The sequence below is a fragment of the Durio zibethinus genome, chromosome 1 (assembly GCF_047325235.1).
Source record: "Durio zibethinus cultivar Kanyao isolate XHJ-2024 chromosome 1, ASM4732523v1, whole genome shotgun sequence".
NCBI classification, from domain to species: domain Eukaryota; kingdom Viridiplantae; phylum Streptophyta; class Magnoliopsida; order Malvales; family Malvaceae; genus Durio; species Durio zibethinus.
In genome coordinates this window covers 3,638,310-3,654,383 of record NC_143162.1, presented here as the reverse complement: position 1 = coordinate 3,654,383, position 16,074 = coordinate 3,638,310, and the positions used below count along the sequence as shown (strand labels likewise).

The window sequence follows — 16,074 nt, the reverse complement described above, 5'->3', positions numbered from 1 at the left end:
AGCAGTCTAAATCTCATTAAATGAAAAAGAATATTAATATTTCTTCGTAAATTTATTTATAGAATTTATTTCTCAAATCCAGAACCAGCAATGTAATTGGTTAATACTATATTCCAAGAATCATAAAGGGTTTCTATTTGTACACCAAAATCAAGATCAACCTCACAATCCTTCCAAAAATCCATCCAAGGAATCTAGTACAAATTTTCTTGAAGCCTCTCTTTTTCCATTGCTTTTTGGTGTTATCAAACTTGGAACTAAACCACACAAAATGGAATTCTAGCCATCTTGAAACAAGACACGTACGTTTCTCACTTACCATACAAAACAAAACAAACTTGGAAAGTTTTGAAAGAATGACGTGTAAACGAACTCCCCATCCATTCTCTCTTAGCTTTTATTCCCACACATAAACCCTTTTATCCATGTAAGTGTAATCTTCAAGCTTCATTCTTCTCTTCTCTTTCAACCAGAAGGGATCTGCCAAGGAAGAAGAACAAGAACAAGAAAGAAGAGGGCTTTCGTTTCAACTTCATGAACGTAGAACCTACAAAAATGACCCTCCAGAGTCCTGTCCAGCATAGTGATGAACGAGCTCCCCAGGTTCCGGAAGAACCCGACAAAAGTCAGGAGCCTGAGGATGTTTTTCATGTTGAGACAGGAAGTTCAGGGTTGGAAACCTGTCCATACAGTAGTGATGGAAATGATAGAGCTATTAATAACGAGGGAGACTCGTTATGTAACAAGTCTTCCTCAGCTCCAGCAGCAGTTGATGAAGTTTCAAAAGAAGAAATGAGGGCTGAAGAGTTATTGGAAGAAGATAGTGAACGAGAGAGACTGAAGAGGCATAGGATTGAAGTGGCAGGCAGGGTTTGGATTCCTGATATATGGGGTCAGGAAGAGCTTTTGAAGGATTGGATCGATTGTTCTTCATTTGATGCTTCTTTGATTCCTACCGCGATTATGTCGGCTCGTGCAGCTCTGGTTGAAGAAGGAAGAAGAACAAATTCTGGCGGATTTAGAATAGAAAACAGGTGTTAATTATATTAAATATTTAGTTTGTTTTCTAATCAATCAAGATTGAAGAACAAAATGCATTTGAATGGTTAATTTTCTTTGCCTGTGATATTTGCCAGAGATTATTTTGCTGCTTTTCTGATTGTTTTGTGGACAATGTAATGATGAATCTGGTAAAATCTTTTCAGTTACGAAAAATGAACTTTGATTTAGTTTTCAGGTAAGATTGATGATACCTTTGCTTTCATTCATCTTTTTTTTTTGGTTCCCAATACAAGCTGTTACAGGCTACGGGTTAATCGGAGAGAAATAATCTAATCTTTACCTGTTCAATCAGGCTAGAAAATGCAACATGTGAGGTAAGTCAATGTCATGATTATCATCGAGGGGATGGAGCACCCACGTTGGGGAAAAAGTAAAACTGAGCCCACCTTTCCAACAAGGCTGACCCGGTTGAATGGTGCAAGCCATTTGGGGCCATTTCTGAAGGTGACAAATGATTGACTATACTAATTTTTCTATACCATTTGTTCTTACTTCTTCGTTTCCCGAAATTCTTCCGGGGCCAACTGTGTTACTCAAATTCATGTACTCGAATTCATGTCCCAGATCGGAAAACATAGCCGGTGTCTACAATGAATCAGCTGGCTGCCTGAGCTTTCTCACCATCGGGACCAGAGACAATCCTTCAAGTTAAACGCCTGGCTTTTGTTCACTTGAGTCTTAGTTGACAAGGGAGCATGGTTAAATCTGTGTTAGAAAGAGAGTAGAATCATGCATTTCACTTTAGCTCTCACAAATTCTACAAAGCAATTCTGCTTGACTATTATTTCAACCATGTTTCCTTAACAAATAATACTTTATTTCCAGACTTCTCAAAGCCACAACTGTTATAAAAGCACTTCTACAAAATTCGGAAACCATACATATGTAAAATCCCAAAGGTATGAAAAAAATTAAAAAACAAATTTCGCAAAATTTTGATCATTGCAAAGTTTCCAACTCCCATATCTTTATTGTCCCATCATCACTTCCAGAAGTGAGTAGACGCTTTTCCTGTTATTTTCAACAACAATTAAAACATAAAAGTTAGCTAAAGTCGAGATTCAAGACAAATCCCTCGTAAGATCAACCACAGGGTAGTATAAGCTTTCCATATAGTCAATTCAGGCTTCTATTACCGACATGATTCTTTTAAAGAATAAGCCCCTAATAACACAGCTTAAAGAAATAATCTCTAGAAAATAAACAGAGGCACACGGTAATTAAAGAGAAAAATGTGAAATTATAGGAAAATTCTAGCTCAACATAGTAGTTAGGCTGCTAAATAAACATGCATGGTCAAATTGATGGGAATATAGTCTAAAAAATTCAGACCATAACACTAAAGCTAATGAAATGGGCATTTAATCACAACTTCTTTTTCTTTTTTTTAATCGTTTCTGGATGATTTTGCCACCATTTCAAAGGCATTGGTATGAGCAAATACTAGAAAATCAATCGTTAGGCCACCATTTCAGAAAAAGACAAAAAGAACCCAATATCTGAGCCAAACCGCCAGATTCTACCGTGCATAAAGAATCTATCTATATTTGTGATATATATTCATTTCCGCTTTGATGTACATGGGAATGCAAGCACATATAATAATCCGCATTAATTTCTTAGCAAGCAAATCTTACCCCAGGGCACCATTGTACTGAATTTACGTCCATGTCATGGGCCTTCTCCTTCTTCAATAGCAATTGATATGAAGGTACATTTATCTGTAGCCAAACCACAAAATAGATTGATCTGCTGAATTGCCACTTTCAAAACCTAAATTAGCATAAAGGGGTAGGGACGATTATCTAGCCAAGAACTCTTCATATGCACAACAGGACAATTTGCTCAATTACATTGGCTAGAATTCACAGAACCACTTCTGTCAAAGGAAATATGCACAGTAAAAGAGAAGCTGAAAGAGTTACATACCGAACAATTTTTGCTCTCTACAAACAACTGTACAGCATCATCAGCATCTCCACTGGCAATAATTCCCTCTCTGTAATAGTTATAGGCCAGACACAATCAGTTTCGGATCAAAACTTTAAAGAAAAGAAAGTTACTCAGACTGCAAATAAATATTAAAAATAGAGGGAAACAGCTACTTGTTTCTTACATGATCCAACTCAAACTTATAAAGTGGAACAGTTAGGAATGAAATCAACCTCAGTTTAACTAAATCAGACTAAGCAATTACAATGTTAGATAGTCACATACATTTTCGCTTCACTAATTCAGCCAATCAGCAGTTATATCAATTAAAATATTTTCAAAATGAGAGTTGATAACTTGATATTAGACTCCTTCCTACATAGGTTTTCATCCCGTTTCTCATAAAGTTGCCACTAAATTCTTGAAAACAGAGAGTTAAAGTATATCCAAGGTGATATGGTTATCCATCAGCAAAAGAGTCATTTACTCAAGATCATGACTATGGCTAATGTTCAGGTCACTCTTACATTTAAGAATTAGGAGAACATTTTCAGTCATAGGAAAATGGTACTGATGATGCAAATAAAGTTAAACCTGCCCTTCAGGTCGTCCTTTGGGAATAGGGTTATTATCTAATTTCTTCTTTTTAAGGAAAAAAAAGTCAATTACAAAGAACAAATAGGTAAGCACTAGTGTGTCCCCAACAATAAGAACATACAAGCAGTTTAGTTGTAATTTGGACTTCCAGGTTCTCAACCATTTAGAGAGAGAAAATAAAAGGATCTCACGCTAGAAGCTCCAAACAGAAAATAGTTACTAGAATAAATGATGTCAACACCTTGACCAGTGAACTGAAAAAATTGTTCGATCATGATAACCTGAGAGAGTGCACAGATAATTCCTGGACAACCATTGAAGTGAAGCACATTATCTTTATGCATCACAAGGTCTTAAATGAGAAAAAAAAAAAAAAAGGAAATATTATACATCAATGCTGAATAAGTTAGTTTTGAATCTCTTCAAGATACATGCTAAGATTAATAAAACTAATGATTAAACTAGATCTTATATGTTCATTGTTCAGTTCATGAAAAATATTTGGAATATGCATGTTAATCACAATAATTTGGCTATTAATTCTTAGCTAGGAATGCTATAACTGCCAGGCTAAGACTTGATGATTCTAAGCTTCACACAGCAAGAATGAGTTTCTTGACATCAAAATGTGCCAATGAAGATCATAGGCCATGAATTTATCATTGATTCTGATTTTTAGGTGTGCAAGCAAACTATAGCCAGAGAAAGTTCTACACATTATAAACAAATGGAGAAACGAGATTCAAGGAAATGAATAAAACATCTAAGTCCTGATATCTGCAAACCAGCATAGACTATGGATTTGATATGACAAATTGACAATCAAGAGCTAGCAAATGTGAAAAATTCAATGGGAAAAAGCGAAATGTTTCTTGCCAGGGTGCATAACCATCTCCAGATTGCATCCTTATGATGTCTGCGTCCCATATCTTCAGGGTAAGATCATCACTGCAAAGTCAGTTTCTATTTTAGCCCTACTTCTTACAACTGTCTTTTTTTGTTTGCGATGCCATTAGCAAATACCCTAATTCCAATTACTGCAACCCAGAAGGACAAAATTGTTATACATACCTACAAGTTACCAATTTGTCTCCCTTAGCATTAAAAGAAGGTTACCAAACGGTGGAAAAGTGACCACTGACCATAAAATATCGAAACAAGAGTTTTTAGTAGTCCGATAATTTCATAAATCAGTTGACAAAAAATCTTCTAGGCCTTAAACAATTTAAAAGACAACTACCACGCTACTTCATAGGATGATATAAAGAAAAAGCACATGCAGGCAGTACAATAAACAAGAAAATTAGCTAAAACAGAAAAATAGACAGAGTTTTAGGCATAGCACTTGCTAGATTCACCTAAAGTTTGTACACAGCTCCAATCACCATCAGCATCCTCCGACCACCATACCTACACGGAAAAGCGAATGTATCACAAATTCAATCACATTTCCCAATCTTGTTGGCATAAAACAGAATTTGCAAAAGATCAAAGATACATATGGTCTTGTCAAAGGGATACTGTTTAGCATATACAGTACCTTGACAGTGTTATCGTAGCTACAAGAAAACAAAATAGCCATAGTCGGATGCCACTGAACCATTTCACATCTTGAGTATGACCTTGCAAAACATGAATGCACTCAAATTCATTCCCTGGCATCACTTCCCAAATCCAAACAGTTTTATTTCGCCCACATGTTGCAAGAAGAGAACCTGATGCATTTCAAAACACACTTTTCACTTCATTTTCATGACCCTATACACCATAGCAAATAAATAAACCGTTTCCAATATTATTAACATATGAACCAGATATTAAAGAAAACTAATCTAAATACTAATAATTCGATAATATTTCTAGCTGAATGCAAGAAGCATGATATTGTCTATATCCCTTTCTACATGGTAAACCATTTCCATTAAGTCATAATTTCAGTGTAATTATGTTTTGCTTAGTGAATTAGTATCAAATGGTGCGCAGGTAACATCAAATCAGACTAAAAAGTCTTAAGAAATTAAAAGAGGACAACAACAGAACAAGAATAATGCCTCTAAAGTGGAAACACATTCAAAGTCACCCAATATTTTCCCATATGGCAGTGGTAGCATCAAAGCTGGCAGTGGCCAACAATTTCCCAGAAGGTGACCAAGCCCGGGACCGGACTGTTCGAGTGCGTGTCTCTTCCACAACAGCCTGCAAAAGATCGCAGTCCAAATCACCATGAATTTCAACAAACATCAGTTAACCTAATATTTCAAAACAAATTCAAAGAGATGGAACTCATTCCATTTTGGAAGAAAAAATTTCACGGTAATATTATAAATTTCAAACAATTTCAACAAATTTTTTTCCTACATTAGTTAACTTAAATATAAAAGGCAACAAAAATTTGAAATTCTAAAGTTGCTGACCTAGCTTAAATGAATTTCACTTCCTTTTATCAAAAGTTTCAGCAAAAACAAAAAGAAAAATAAAAATAAGAAGAAATGAATAAACAGAGGGGCAGAGAAGGACCTTGCAGTCACAGGAGCAAGTAGAGGGGCTCTGCTCCCAGATTCGAACGGTCTTATCGCCGCTACAAGAAGCAAAAATGAAGCAAAGGTACTATAAGAAGGAAAAAGTTACGATGGAGATGAAAATTTACACTGAAAAGAGGAAAAGACTAAGAAAAAAAAAGTATGATACGATTCAAAAATCCAATTCCCTTTTTTTAGACTTCTTATCTCATAAAATAAAATTATCAGAGTAAATCACAGAGTCTCCAAAGTGAATAATATCCCATACAAATGCATTTTAATAATATTGGTTCGTTGCATCAACATTTTTGCTTTATTGTTATACATAACTTATAACTGATGCTTTTGTAATTTTTTTTTTCATTGACATTGTTATGGTTTATAAATTACAAATATCTTTTTTTTTTCGGATTTATGAAGTTAGAGATATCTTTAATATCTTATTCAAGCTTAATCCTTTCCTCCCATTTATCACCCGAATAAAGAAGAAAAAAACGATTAAAGAAGCAATAGTTTTATTAATATTAGTTAAAAATAACAAAGAAAAAAAAATGTGAAGGAAAGCAAAAGACAAGAAAATCCAACTCAATGGGCTGTTGACCCAGGAACTCTAAATCCATGTTATTCGGTTCGACCCGTTACTCTTCGAAAAAAGGTTCATCGTTGCGTAACAAATTTCTCCATTTCATCGCGTCCAACATCTCTGCAAACCCTGATCTTAGATCCTAGCTAAAGAGACTACCTTTAAATTACCGAATCGCCATGGATTACGCAGCTCGAAGAAGAGGTCAAGGAGGCCTCTTCGAAGGTCTCTACAGAGTCATCATGCGCCGTAATTCCGTCTACGTCACCTTCGTCATCGCCGGCGCTTTCCTCGGAGAGCGGGTGATTTCCAACTCTTTTTTCCCATTAAACCTTTCTCATTTCCACTTTTGATCTGTTGTTTTGATCAAAATTTATTGTTTATTTTTCAAAAAAGTTTAGGGTTTATTTATACTGATTGGAATATTTTTGATCTGGTGATTCTTATTTTTTATTGAGTATTTGGGTTTTGATTGTAAATGATGAGTTTCTAATCATATTTAAATATTAGCTTTTTTTATGAGTTTTGGTCTAATGAGAAAGAATGGTGAAAATTCGTCTTAATTGATTCGACTTTTGCAGGCTGTGGATTATGGAGTTCATAAGCTCTGGGAATACAACAATGTTGGGGTAAAATTTCTAATCATACGAGTATTAGTTTTGTTGTGTATTTTATGGCTTGAGCGGCTTTTTATGGGCAGATTGTTTGGAATATTACTAGCAAATTTAGTCGTCAATATTACTTTGCACAAGCATACATGGATTTGTATTTGATTGCATTGTGGAGAGGATAGTCCCTATTCCCTGATAGGCAGGTGGTTTAAACCTTTATAGCAAATAAGATGGCCCGAGGTGCCACTTCTTTATTTGGCTCATTCCAGTTTCAGAAATCTAGCTACAAAACTCTTATACCAGTCTTTGTTTATGGTTTTCTTTAATCAAATGCTTTACATGGTGGATTTGTGAAGTATTTTCAATCTTTAGGTCAATGTCGATTTTTGTTTGAGAACAACCATCGTTACATTTTCATAATTCCATCAGTACTATTAGATGATTGGAAAGGTGTCTCTTGAAACATTTTGAAACTGTGGGAATATTTCTGATCTCACCTATTATTTGGATAGGCTTTCTGGAAAAAGGGTCTGTAAGGATTGTAGTTTCCTTGCAAACTCAAAATGTTGTCAACTTTGAAATTTGGCTTTTCAATGAAATAGATGTGCAATTAGGTAAAAGGCTGTAATACCCGCTCAACAATTGCAGCACTTTATACTGTTATTGAGTGGTGATATGTTACTTGCTATCTATTTCATATTGAATCTCGTAGGTTGCATGGGAATTTTCTGCTGTCAGTTGCGTGCATGGTTCTGTGTAGCCAAAAATGAAGTATTTTTGCTTCTTTGCTTCCCCTTTTCTCTCCTCTTCTTAAACAATATGATATAATCTAGCCTTTCCTAAATCTATAATTTCTTTAGTTCGTGCAAGTCTCAAAATATGTTGCAATTTGATAATGATTATATGAAGTTGGTCAGCTTTTATTGCCTTATCCAAGTCGATGCACCCTCAGAATTGTTTGCACAGTGGCTTAACAAATGCATGTTTGCTGATCTTTGTCTGCAATAATCAATTTACTTTCAGAGCTTAAGTATTTCTATACCACTAACTTGTAAATTTGTATTATTCCTACACAACAGAAACGGTATGAAGACATTCCAGTTCTAGGACAGAGGCAGTCAGAGGAATGAAATCATCATACTCTTTCTGGATATTTTTAAGTTGTTATTGAGGATTGGATCTGAGCATATATCTATTAGGTAGCAGTGCTCATTGTAGCAATAAAATGTCATTTATTTTGATGGAACAGATTTGTTTCCTAACCATGAGTTGGTTTTTAATCTGACTTTGAAATTTTTGGATTATTCAGAATTGTGGATGGCTACAATGTATGCTGGTCAACTTCATGCATCACTTTGCAATTTGTGATTGTTGAATGTAGATTAATCTCAGCATAAATGACTGAACCGCATTTTCATCATGTTTTCATTCGTGTTAACACTTAACTTTTTGAAGTTTGTGATTTGGTTAGCCTTTAATTGACTGTTGATAGTCAGAGTAGAATGGATCCTACTTTACAATAACAGGATGTCTGAGCGGTGATTTTAACGGTGTTTGATGGGTAAAATCCAGTTCCAGACCATTGTTGTTTGCAAATGTCATGCAAATTTGTGTTAACGACAGTGAAGCATTGTGGTTGCGGGATTGTGTTACTAGTTTGAAGGGAATTAGAGAAACAACACTTGACATCAGATGTGAGTATTCTCTACTGTCCTGCGGTTGTCCATTGTTATCTCGATCGGCTCCTATAACACTAGTGACTAGTGAAATTAGATTTGATAATTTATGTAGTTGTATATGTTTATTTTTTTGCGTAATACATGTAAAATATGAAAATTATTAATTCATAATTTGTGTTTACATGATAAATACAAAAAGTACATATTTTTGCTTTTGCTAATTTAGATGTGTTTTTTGTTAAAATTTTAAATTATATCGATTCTTTTAATCCTAATCTAATTTTAAGGTGTGAGTGAAACTACTCTTTTAATTGCCTAAACCATGGGAGAGAGCTATCAGTTGCCTTGTAAACTTCTTCATTGTTTAAAAAATTCAAGAATTTGACATTTCGAGCCTAATCTGATTATTAATGGGATTCAATTTATTATTTCTAAACAAAGAATGTAACAAAAAGAGGCAAAAATGAAAAAACAAAATATAACGAAATTAAAGTAAATCGATTTGTTGGGGAGTGGTTATTTACACCGCATTGTGTTTTATGTGGATTGGCCGCAGAAAACAGATGGAGATCATCCATATTTTTTTACGTGTAGTTATTCTAAGCAAACCTGGAGGAATGGAAAATCTTTACTTGACGATTAGAATGGAAAATTTGCTTGATTATTCAAGAAAATCTTTTAAGAGTACTATTGAAAATAGAAATGTAATCGATTGAATTCGAGTCGATACAATATTAAATTTAAATTCGAATTTAATTTGAAATTTGAGACTCAAAACTTGATTAAAACCTGATTAAGTTTTTTTTTTTTAATTGGAGTTCGATTCAATATAAAAATCGAGTTACTCGAGCTCGTTCGATTAAACTTAATTAACATATAAAAATAAGTTTGATTCTTATATTCGATAAAAATTTGATTATTTGTGCTCGAGCTAAAACTCGAGTTTGAGATATTTTATTAATTAAAATAATAAAAATATATCTAAATATAAAAGTTTCATTAAACTCGAGAACTACTCGAGTGAGGTATAAAAATGTTCGAACTCGACTCGATCGATGAGTCAAATTATTCAAACTCGAACTTGACTCGATAATAATCAACTAAATTCAAATTTTATTGAAATCAAATTCGAATAACTTATGAGTATTAATATATCATTTACACTCTTATTTAGAGGTATGGATTGAGAGACGAACTACTAAATATGTATTTCATTATATTTAAGAGACGGTTAAGATTCGACTATATAGTTTGACCCAAGCAAATGCTATTGGAATATTTGTGATTTGTTACCTAGGTATATAGTATAGATGGTATCCATTTATCTTGATGTATAATATCGTTGGTATTCATTTATCGTGATGTATGGTTGGTTAACATTTGTATAATTTTTTGATAACAGGATTTTTTTTTTTTTCTGTTTATTGGATAATAGAATTGCTATTCGAGTTTAACCTGCCAGTTGAGTCCTTAAAACCCTAACGAGTTACTATTTAATTCTCTTCTATGATCTATCTCACTCAGTAGCGTCTCAGGTTCGTTCTCCCACCGTCTGCCATAAACCCTCCCCTACTCAAACAACTTGCTTCATTTGATCTCTTCTCTTTTTTATTAACAATTGATTTGATTTTCTCACATTGTAGAAGCCAAACAAGGAACAAGGAACCATGAGGCACTCATTCATCTTCTTTTGTATCAAATTTCTATAATTTAACTGATTCAATTGATTGGTTAATTTTGCATTAAACATAATATACTTAGCCAGAACTCCGTTTTTTTTTTTTTATTTCTTCTCCTTATTTATTTATTTTTTAAATCTTGGTTTGCTATAATTTTGTGATTTACGTGTGTTTGTTTTGTTGTTACAGTAAGCTTCAGAGTGATGCAGTCAGGGAAGTCATTTCCACCATCGTCGGAGACGCAAAGGAGAAGCCGCGGAAGTTTGTTGAGACAATTGAGTTGCAGATTGGATTGAAGAACTATGATCCTCAAAAGGATAAAAGATTCAGCGGTTCCGTTAAGCTTCCTCACATTCCCGTCCTAAGATGAGGATTGTTTGCTCCGTGATGCTCTCCACATCGAAGAGGTACATACTGCTTAGCTATTGCGTTCTTCAGAATGATATGCTTCGATTTTTGTTTTGTTTAGGTTTGACGCTTTATTGTTGCTGCTTACATTTTCGTTTTCATGTATGGCAATCCAGGCAGAGAAAATAGGTTTGGACTGGATGGATGTGGAAGCATTGAGGAAGCTTAACAAGAACAAGAATTGTCAAGAAGCTGGCCAAGAAATACCATGCCTTTTGGCATCTGAAACTGTCATCAAACAGATTCCTCGTCTTTTGGGACCTGGTCTTAACAAGGCAGGCCAGTATTTCTATTTGTAATTGTCTTCATACTTATGATGATTAAGAATAGGATTATAGTTACTGCCCAATGTCTTGCTGCTATTCTCACACCCTGCGGACAAGCTTTTGTATTAGAATGAGATGGTCATGAGTTAAATTTTATTCTTTCAAACTTTCCGTCGTTGTTTGGTCAATTGTTTTGGCATGCACACTTCTAATGAAACATCAACGTTGTTAACTTGTGGGAACAATGGTTCTCTTTGGTTGGATGAATGGTTTAGTCTGCTTATATATGTATAAACCTGGGATCATAAACCATTTTGAGAAATGTTGAGTTTCTTGGCATATATGTAATAGGCCTTCCTTTAAGGTTCGTGCATTAAAAACATACTGTTTTTTATGATCATATTTTGGTCTATATAATAGGTCTGAAAGGAAGGTCTAGAGGGAAGCTTTCTTGTTGAATTTATTTGTGGCATGAGATTTACATCGTGAGGACACGGATACAGGGAAGTTCCCAGCACACCTGACACATCAGGAATCCCTGGAGTTAAAAGTTTATGAAACAAAAGCTATAGTTAAGTACCAACTTAAGAAGGTACCATGCATGGGTGTTGCTGTGGGAAATTGCTGTATGGAGGAGAAGCATATTTTCCAGAATATGCAACTCAGCGTTAATTTTCTTGTCTTTATTAAAGAAAAATTGGCAAAACCTAAGTTCCTGCTCCTTGAAAATCATTAAAGTTTTTAGGTGCTTTTTAATATTTGTTGGTAGCCCTCAGAAGATACTTTAATGCCAGATTGTTATGTTTATGAAGTATTTCAAGGTTCAAGATTTTAGCCAGTGATTCCGTGACGTAACCTTTTTCTTTTATTCTTATGTACACGTAGCTGAGTTGCTTGCATCTGAAGAGCACCATGGGGAGGCCGCATCGCATCTAGTAGAATATTCATTTACTTTCCAGGGATTTTGTTTTTTGAGCAAGCATGAGCAAGAAACTTCTGTACTACTGACAAAGACATTCCCTGGAATGGCGCAAAATTTTGTGGTTTTGTTTTATTGGTAAAATTACTTAGTCCCAATTTCCTTTATATGCTTTGCTTGTTGTGCCCTATATATTCAGAATGGTGTTAGATTTTAGTGCTTATGTCAGTTTCCATATGCTGACTGAGCTGCACTTCGCTTAATGAATTCAAGGATAAACTATTTCACAATAAAACTAAAGAATGACCATGTGTTGTTTTAACTTTAACGGCAAGAACCAAGTTGAAGCTTTGGGATTGTGATGGCATTCCGGGTTTGATTCTTACTTTTGAGTTAAAACAAGCTAGGCTTTGAGGTAATGAGCTAATTTACTTTGAACCTGCAATCTCTTCCTTTATATCCAAATTAAGATCTCTTATATATATATATATATATATATATATATATATATATGCACACTAGTGAAAATTGCATGTGCTGTTCACTGCTCAATGGAGCCTTGTAGGCAGGCATGTTAAATACTACTCAGTGGTTAAACACTTAGATCAACTGAAGTAAAAGCAGGAGAAAAAGTATCAATTGGAGAACAAGGACTTAAGATAATCAAACTCGTTAACATAACCTTGGAGTTCCTGGTTAACAGCAAAGCAGCAGCAGCAGATCGCTACATTATGATTTTATACATAAAGTATGCATAATGTTTTGTATCCAAATAATTGTTATGATAAAAAAATCTGGTAGAAAAATGATTTGGTGACTCGTTCAGCCAACTGAAACTCTCAGCCTCACTGGAAGTATGGGCAGCCTACTTGAAAGGCCTACTATTTCACCATGAATGAACTTTTACAACTGCACCCTCCAACTGCACTAGGATTTGTTGTTACCTGCACAAGAATTGGGAATTCAGTCCGCAGCCATGCTTATGGCATATCATACTAAGTCAAATGTTAATGAAACCACAATAAAAAAAGGTGGCACCATAGAACACATACTAGATTCAAGATCATTCACATAAGACAGCGCTACAATGCAGCTGATCACTGCATAGTTTTTATATAGCACCAAAGAGGTCAAGGTGACAGAAGTAAAATATCATTCAGTATAGCGTTAGGACTAATTCTGTGGATTCATAAAACAACTTGACTTTGCATATGGTTCATAATCCATTTGCACCATCTGATTACAGCAATGATATTGTGCTGAAGAATATTAGAAGGAAATCTGAATAGAATCTTTACATAATGAAGCATTTATGCTGACCAAATTAGTGATTGATAGAGTGCTTTTGTTGTCTTGCTACTAGTTAGAATCATTGAATGTGACATAATTGATCATGGAACCATTATCAGGTGTGTGCATGATTTCATGTACACATTTATGGATCACTCCAAAAGGGTCAAAACATAGCTGTATTTATTCCAATGATACTCCATACAATTTCGTTCACATCTCCTACCAAGAAAAAGGTTTTTGAATAAGCAAAAGGGTCTTGAATAAGCAAAAGGTTATTTAATGAATGATGGATGCATTTAACTTCAAGATAGTAAGCTAGGCCACAAAGGTAATATCACACTCAACAAAACAGTGAGGGAAAAAATAGCACCGTTAAACAAGTTGACAAGGTGCCAAGAGGCTATGTAGAATTTGACTAGGAAGATCATCTAATAGTCATGTAAGGCATAACCTGCTAGAATGAGCTAAAAATATGCCAAGTGGAGCATAAGAAATGTTACAAACCATAAATAGAATTTAGACATCTCAGTTTCTGATATAGAACAACAAAACCTTGTCTTATCAGGCCAAACTTGATGATGATTAGTCCACTTTTCCTAATCCAACCAAATAAATGACAAATCTAATCACAGCACTATTCCTGAAGTCGGATGGAACACCAGAGCTTAACTTCTTTGAGCTATACCAGAGCTAACATAAATGGAAATCTAGAAATGGAAATAAAAGCAAGATTATAACCTGAAATAGATTTAAGGGTGCCTAAACAACATAAAACTGCATCATATTTTGAAATTTAACATCCTCACGTCACCATAAATAAAGAATATTTGCATGTTATATGGGGTCTCAGTTATTCACATTTAAGGCATGCAGCGTATCAGCAAACGACTTGAAAATTTTCATAGGGAATCACTTTGCTAGAGGAAAATTACTTCTGGTCTAGGATTAAGAGATCACACATACATTTATGCACCAAATAGTTAATATGACTTTACCACGAATGCAGAACGAATTAACTCCTCAACATAATCGACAGTTGCTCCCTTCACAAAATCATAGGAAATATTATCAACTACCACTTTTACTCCTTCCCTCTCAAAAACACTGCAAATAGAATATGATAAAAGAAAAAGAAAAAAAGTTTATAGCAGTAAGAAGAGAGAACAAAATTAAGCATACTTTCATGAAACTCAAAAAAAAAAAAAAGTAAAAAAAAGGAGAAAAAAGAAACCTGTCATCTGGATTGGTTTTGTCATCCAGATCAAAAACATATTGAAACCCAGAACATCCTCCGGCTTCAACACTCAATCGAAGCATCTTTTCCTTGGATGTGTCTTCACTTGCTTGCAACTCTTTCATTCTCTGCAAAGCATCCCTATTGTCAATGAGAAAATGATCACAAAACTAAATGTAGATTTTCTAAGCATTTAGGCAGCATTATCTACCACAAACCATTAAAAACATAATTCAAAAAAATATGCAAGGTTATTCATTCAAATTTCTCTGCAATAGATAAAAAGCTATTGGGTCTATATTGTACCCAAGATTTTGCAATTTTATTACAGAATCTCAAACAATTTATTCAATAATCTTTAGTGAAGAAAAAAGTCAAGTTTTTTGGGGTTGAGTGAGGGTTGGGGCAGGAAGTGAAATAGGAATAAGAAAAAAAAAATTGAATGAAGGTATTGTGTTCCAAAATATTAAATATTACAGCAGTTAAATCTATATGCTCTCATAAACTACATATTACCTAAAAAGAAAATAAGATAATTCAAAATATTAGATCTTTTCCTGCACTTTCTCAACACCCAATCGGAACAGCAGAGCCACCCCTCTCCATCCCCCAATTAAATTACAGAACACACTCAAAACAATTAATATGGAAAAACCCAAGAAAGCAGTACTACCAAAAAAGAACAAAATCCCATAAACAATGCTTAGAATCGAGAACAAAGAATGAGAACAAAAGATCCATCGACTACCCACATAGCAAAAATTTTTTTTTGTTTTACCTTGATGCAATTATCAGTTATGTGAATAGCATCGACAGAAGGAGATGGAGATTGACAGGATTCAGAAGAAGCCTCATGAAGAGCTGAAGACGAAGAAGAATAAAAAGATGACCTTAGAAGTTTGTGGTTTTGTTTGATTCGAGCTATTAAAAATGGAGAAATGCGTTGTATCAATGATCTCGACATGAGAAATTCGATTTTCCTATCTTTTGTATACTAACAACGATTCATATCATGCTTCCATGGTTTAAAGATTCGACCTTTTCCATGTTTCTGGGTTTTTCTCTTTGGGGGCAAATGAGTAAAAAAGGCTCGTGCCAAACACAATCTCAGACCACCCAAACTCACGTGCCGCCCTTTCTTTCTTGTTCATTCAAAGTTGCAAAGGTTACAACTTTTGAAAAGGGTATAAATGCAATTAATGAAAACTCAATGGATCAAAATATAATTATTGAAAACCACAGGACTACTATAAAAATATCAACTGCAATTCATTCTAGGCAGGAGCTTCATC

The 16,074-nt window shown here is 34.4% G+C and overlaps 3 protein-coding genes and 2 pseudogenes across 11 annotated transcripts; 3 read left to right on the top strand and 2 right to left on the bottom strand.

Moving 5' to 3' along the window:
- Positions 1 to 189: 189 nt before the first annotated feature.
- On the top strand, positions 190 to 1,888 carry LOC111311717 (uncharacterized). Of its 3 annotated transcripts, none has more exons than XM_089759235.1 (3): positions 190 to 1,034; positions 1,137 to 1,237; positions 1,355 to 1,471. In XM_089759235.1, exons 1-2 carry the CDS (start codon positions 535 to 537, stop codon positions 1,177 to 1,179), a joined length of 543 nt encoding a protein of 180 aa, XP_089615361.1. In that variant the 5' UTR covers positions 190 to 534; the 3' UTR covers positions 1,180 to 1,237; positions 1,355 to 1,471. The 3 variants fall into 3 exon arrangements, with proteins under 3 accessions (XP_089615361.1, XP_022767079.1, XP_022767078.1); XM_022911344.2 differs by having other exon boundaries at positions 194 to 1,034; positions 1,206 to 1,237; positions 1,355 to 1,490; XM_022911343.2 differs by lacking the exon at positions 1,137 to 1,237 and adding an exon at positions 1,627 to 1,888 and having other exon boundaries at positions 197 to 1,034; positions 1,355 to 1,506.
- Positions 1,858 to 5,507, bottom strand: LOC111310589 (protein CIA1-like; annotated as a pseudogene). Its single transcript, XR_016325974.1, has 9 exons — positions 5,456 to 5,507; positions 5,132 to 5,306; positions 4,937 to 5,001; positions 4,663 to 4,728; positions 4,468 to 4,539; positions 3,833 to 3,895; positions 2,992 to 3,061; positions 2,700 to 2,783; positions 1,858 to 2,073 (listed from the first exon to the last, which is right to left on the bottom strand). The product of XR_016325974.1 is annotated as a protein CIA1-like (transcript).
- A 1,140-nt stretch (positions 5,508 to 6,647) lies between these two features.
- Positions 6,648 to 10,992, top strand: LOC111311719 (cytochrome b-c1 complex subunit 9, mitochondrial-like). 4 transcript variants are annotated; one of them, XR_016341416.1, is made up of 4 exons: positions 6,648 to 6,995; positions 7,275 to 7,322; positions 8,877 to 8,998; positions 10,852 to 10,992. XR_016341416.1 is itself a non-coding variant. In XM_022911348.2 (3 exons), the coding sequence occupies exons 1-3, from the start codon at positions 6,873 to 6,875 to the stop codon at positions 8,919 to 8,921; spliced, it is 216 nt and encodes a 71-aa protein (XP_022767083.1). In that variant the 5' UTR covers positions 6,649 to 6,872; the 3' UTR covers positions 8,922 to 9,204. The 4 variants fall into 4 exon arrangements, 3 of the variants coding, with proteins under 3 accessions (XP_022767083.1, XP_022767086.1, XP_022767081.1); XM_022911348.2 differs by lacking the exon at positions 10,852 to 10,992 and having other exon boundaries at positions 6,649 to 6,995; positions 8,877 to 9,204; XM_022911351.2 differs by lacking the exons at positions 8,877 to 8,998; positions 10,852 to 10,992 and adding an exon at positions 8,797 to 8,820 and having other exon boundaries at positions 6,653 to 6,995.
- On the top strand, positions 10,515 to 12,422 carry LOC111311718 (large ribosomal subunit protein uL1-like; annotated as a pseudogene). Its single transcript, XR_016341412.1, has 3 exons — positions 10,515 to 10,655; positions 10,852 to 11,069; positions 11,187 to 12,422. The product of XR_016341412.1 is annotated as a large ribosomal subunit protein uL1-like (transcript).
- Positions 12,423 to 12,909: 487 nt separating this feature from the next.
- Positions 12,910 to 15,927, bottom strand: LOC111311715 (iron-sulfur assembly protein IscA-like 2, mitochondrial). 2 transcript variants are annotated; one of them, XM_089759245.1, is made up of 4 exons: positions 15,561 to 15,927; positions 14,780 to 14,910; positions 14,512 to 14,652; positions 12,910 to 13,199 (listed from the first exon to the last, which is right to left on the bottom strand). In XM_089759245.1, the coding sequence occupies exons 1-3, from the start codon at positions 15,744 to 15,746 to the stop codon at positions 14,529 to 14,531; spliced, it is 441 nt and encodes a 146-aa protein (XP_089615371.1). In that variant the 5' UTR covers positions 15,747 to 15,927; the 3' UTR covers positions 12,910 to 13,199; positions 14,512 to 14,528. The 2 variants fall into 2 exon arrangements, with proteins under 2 accessions (XP_089615371.1, XP_022767074.2); XM_022911339.2 differs by having other exon boundaries at positions 14,544 to 14,652; positions 15,561 to 15,923.
- Between the last annotated feature and the right edge of the window lie 147 nt (positions 15,928 to 16,074).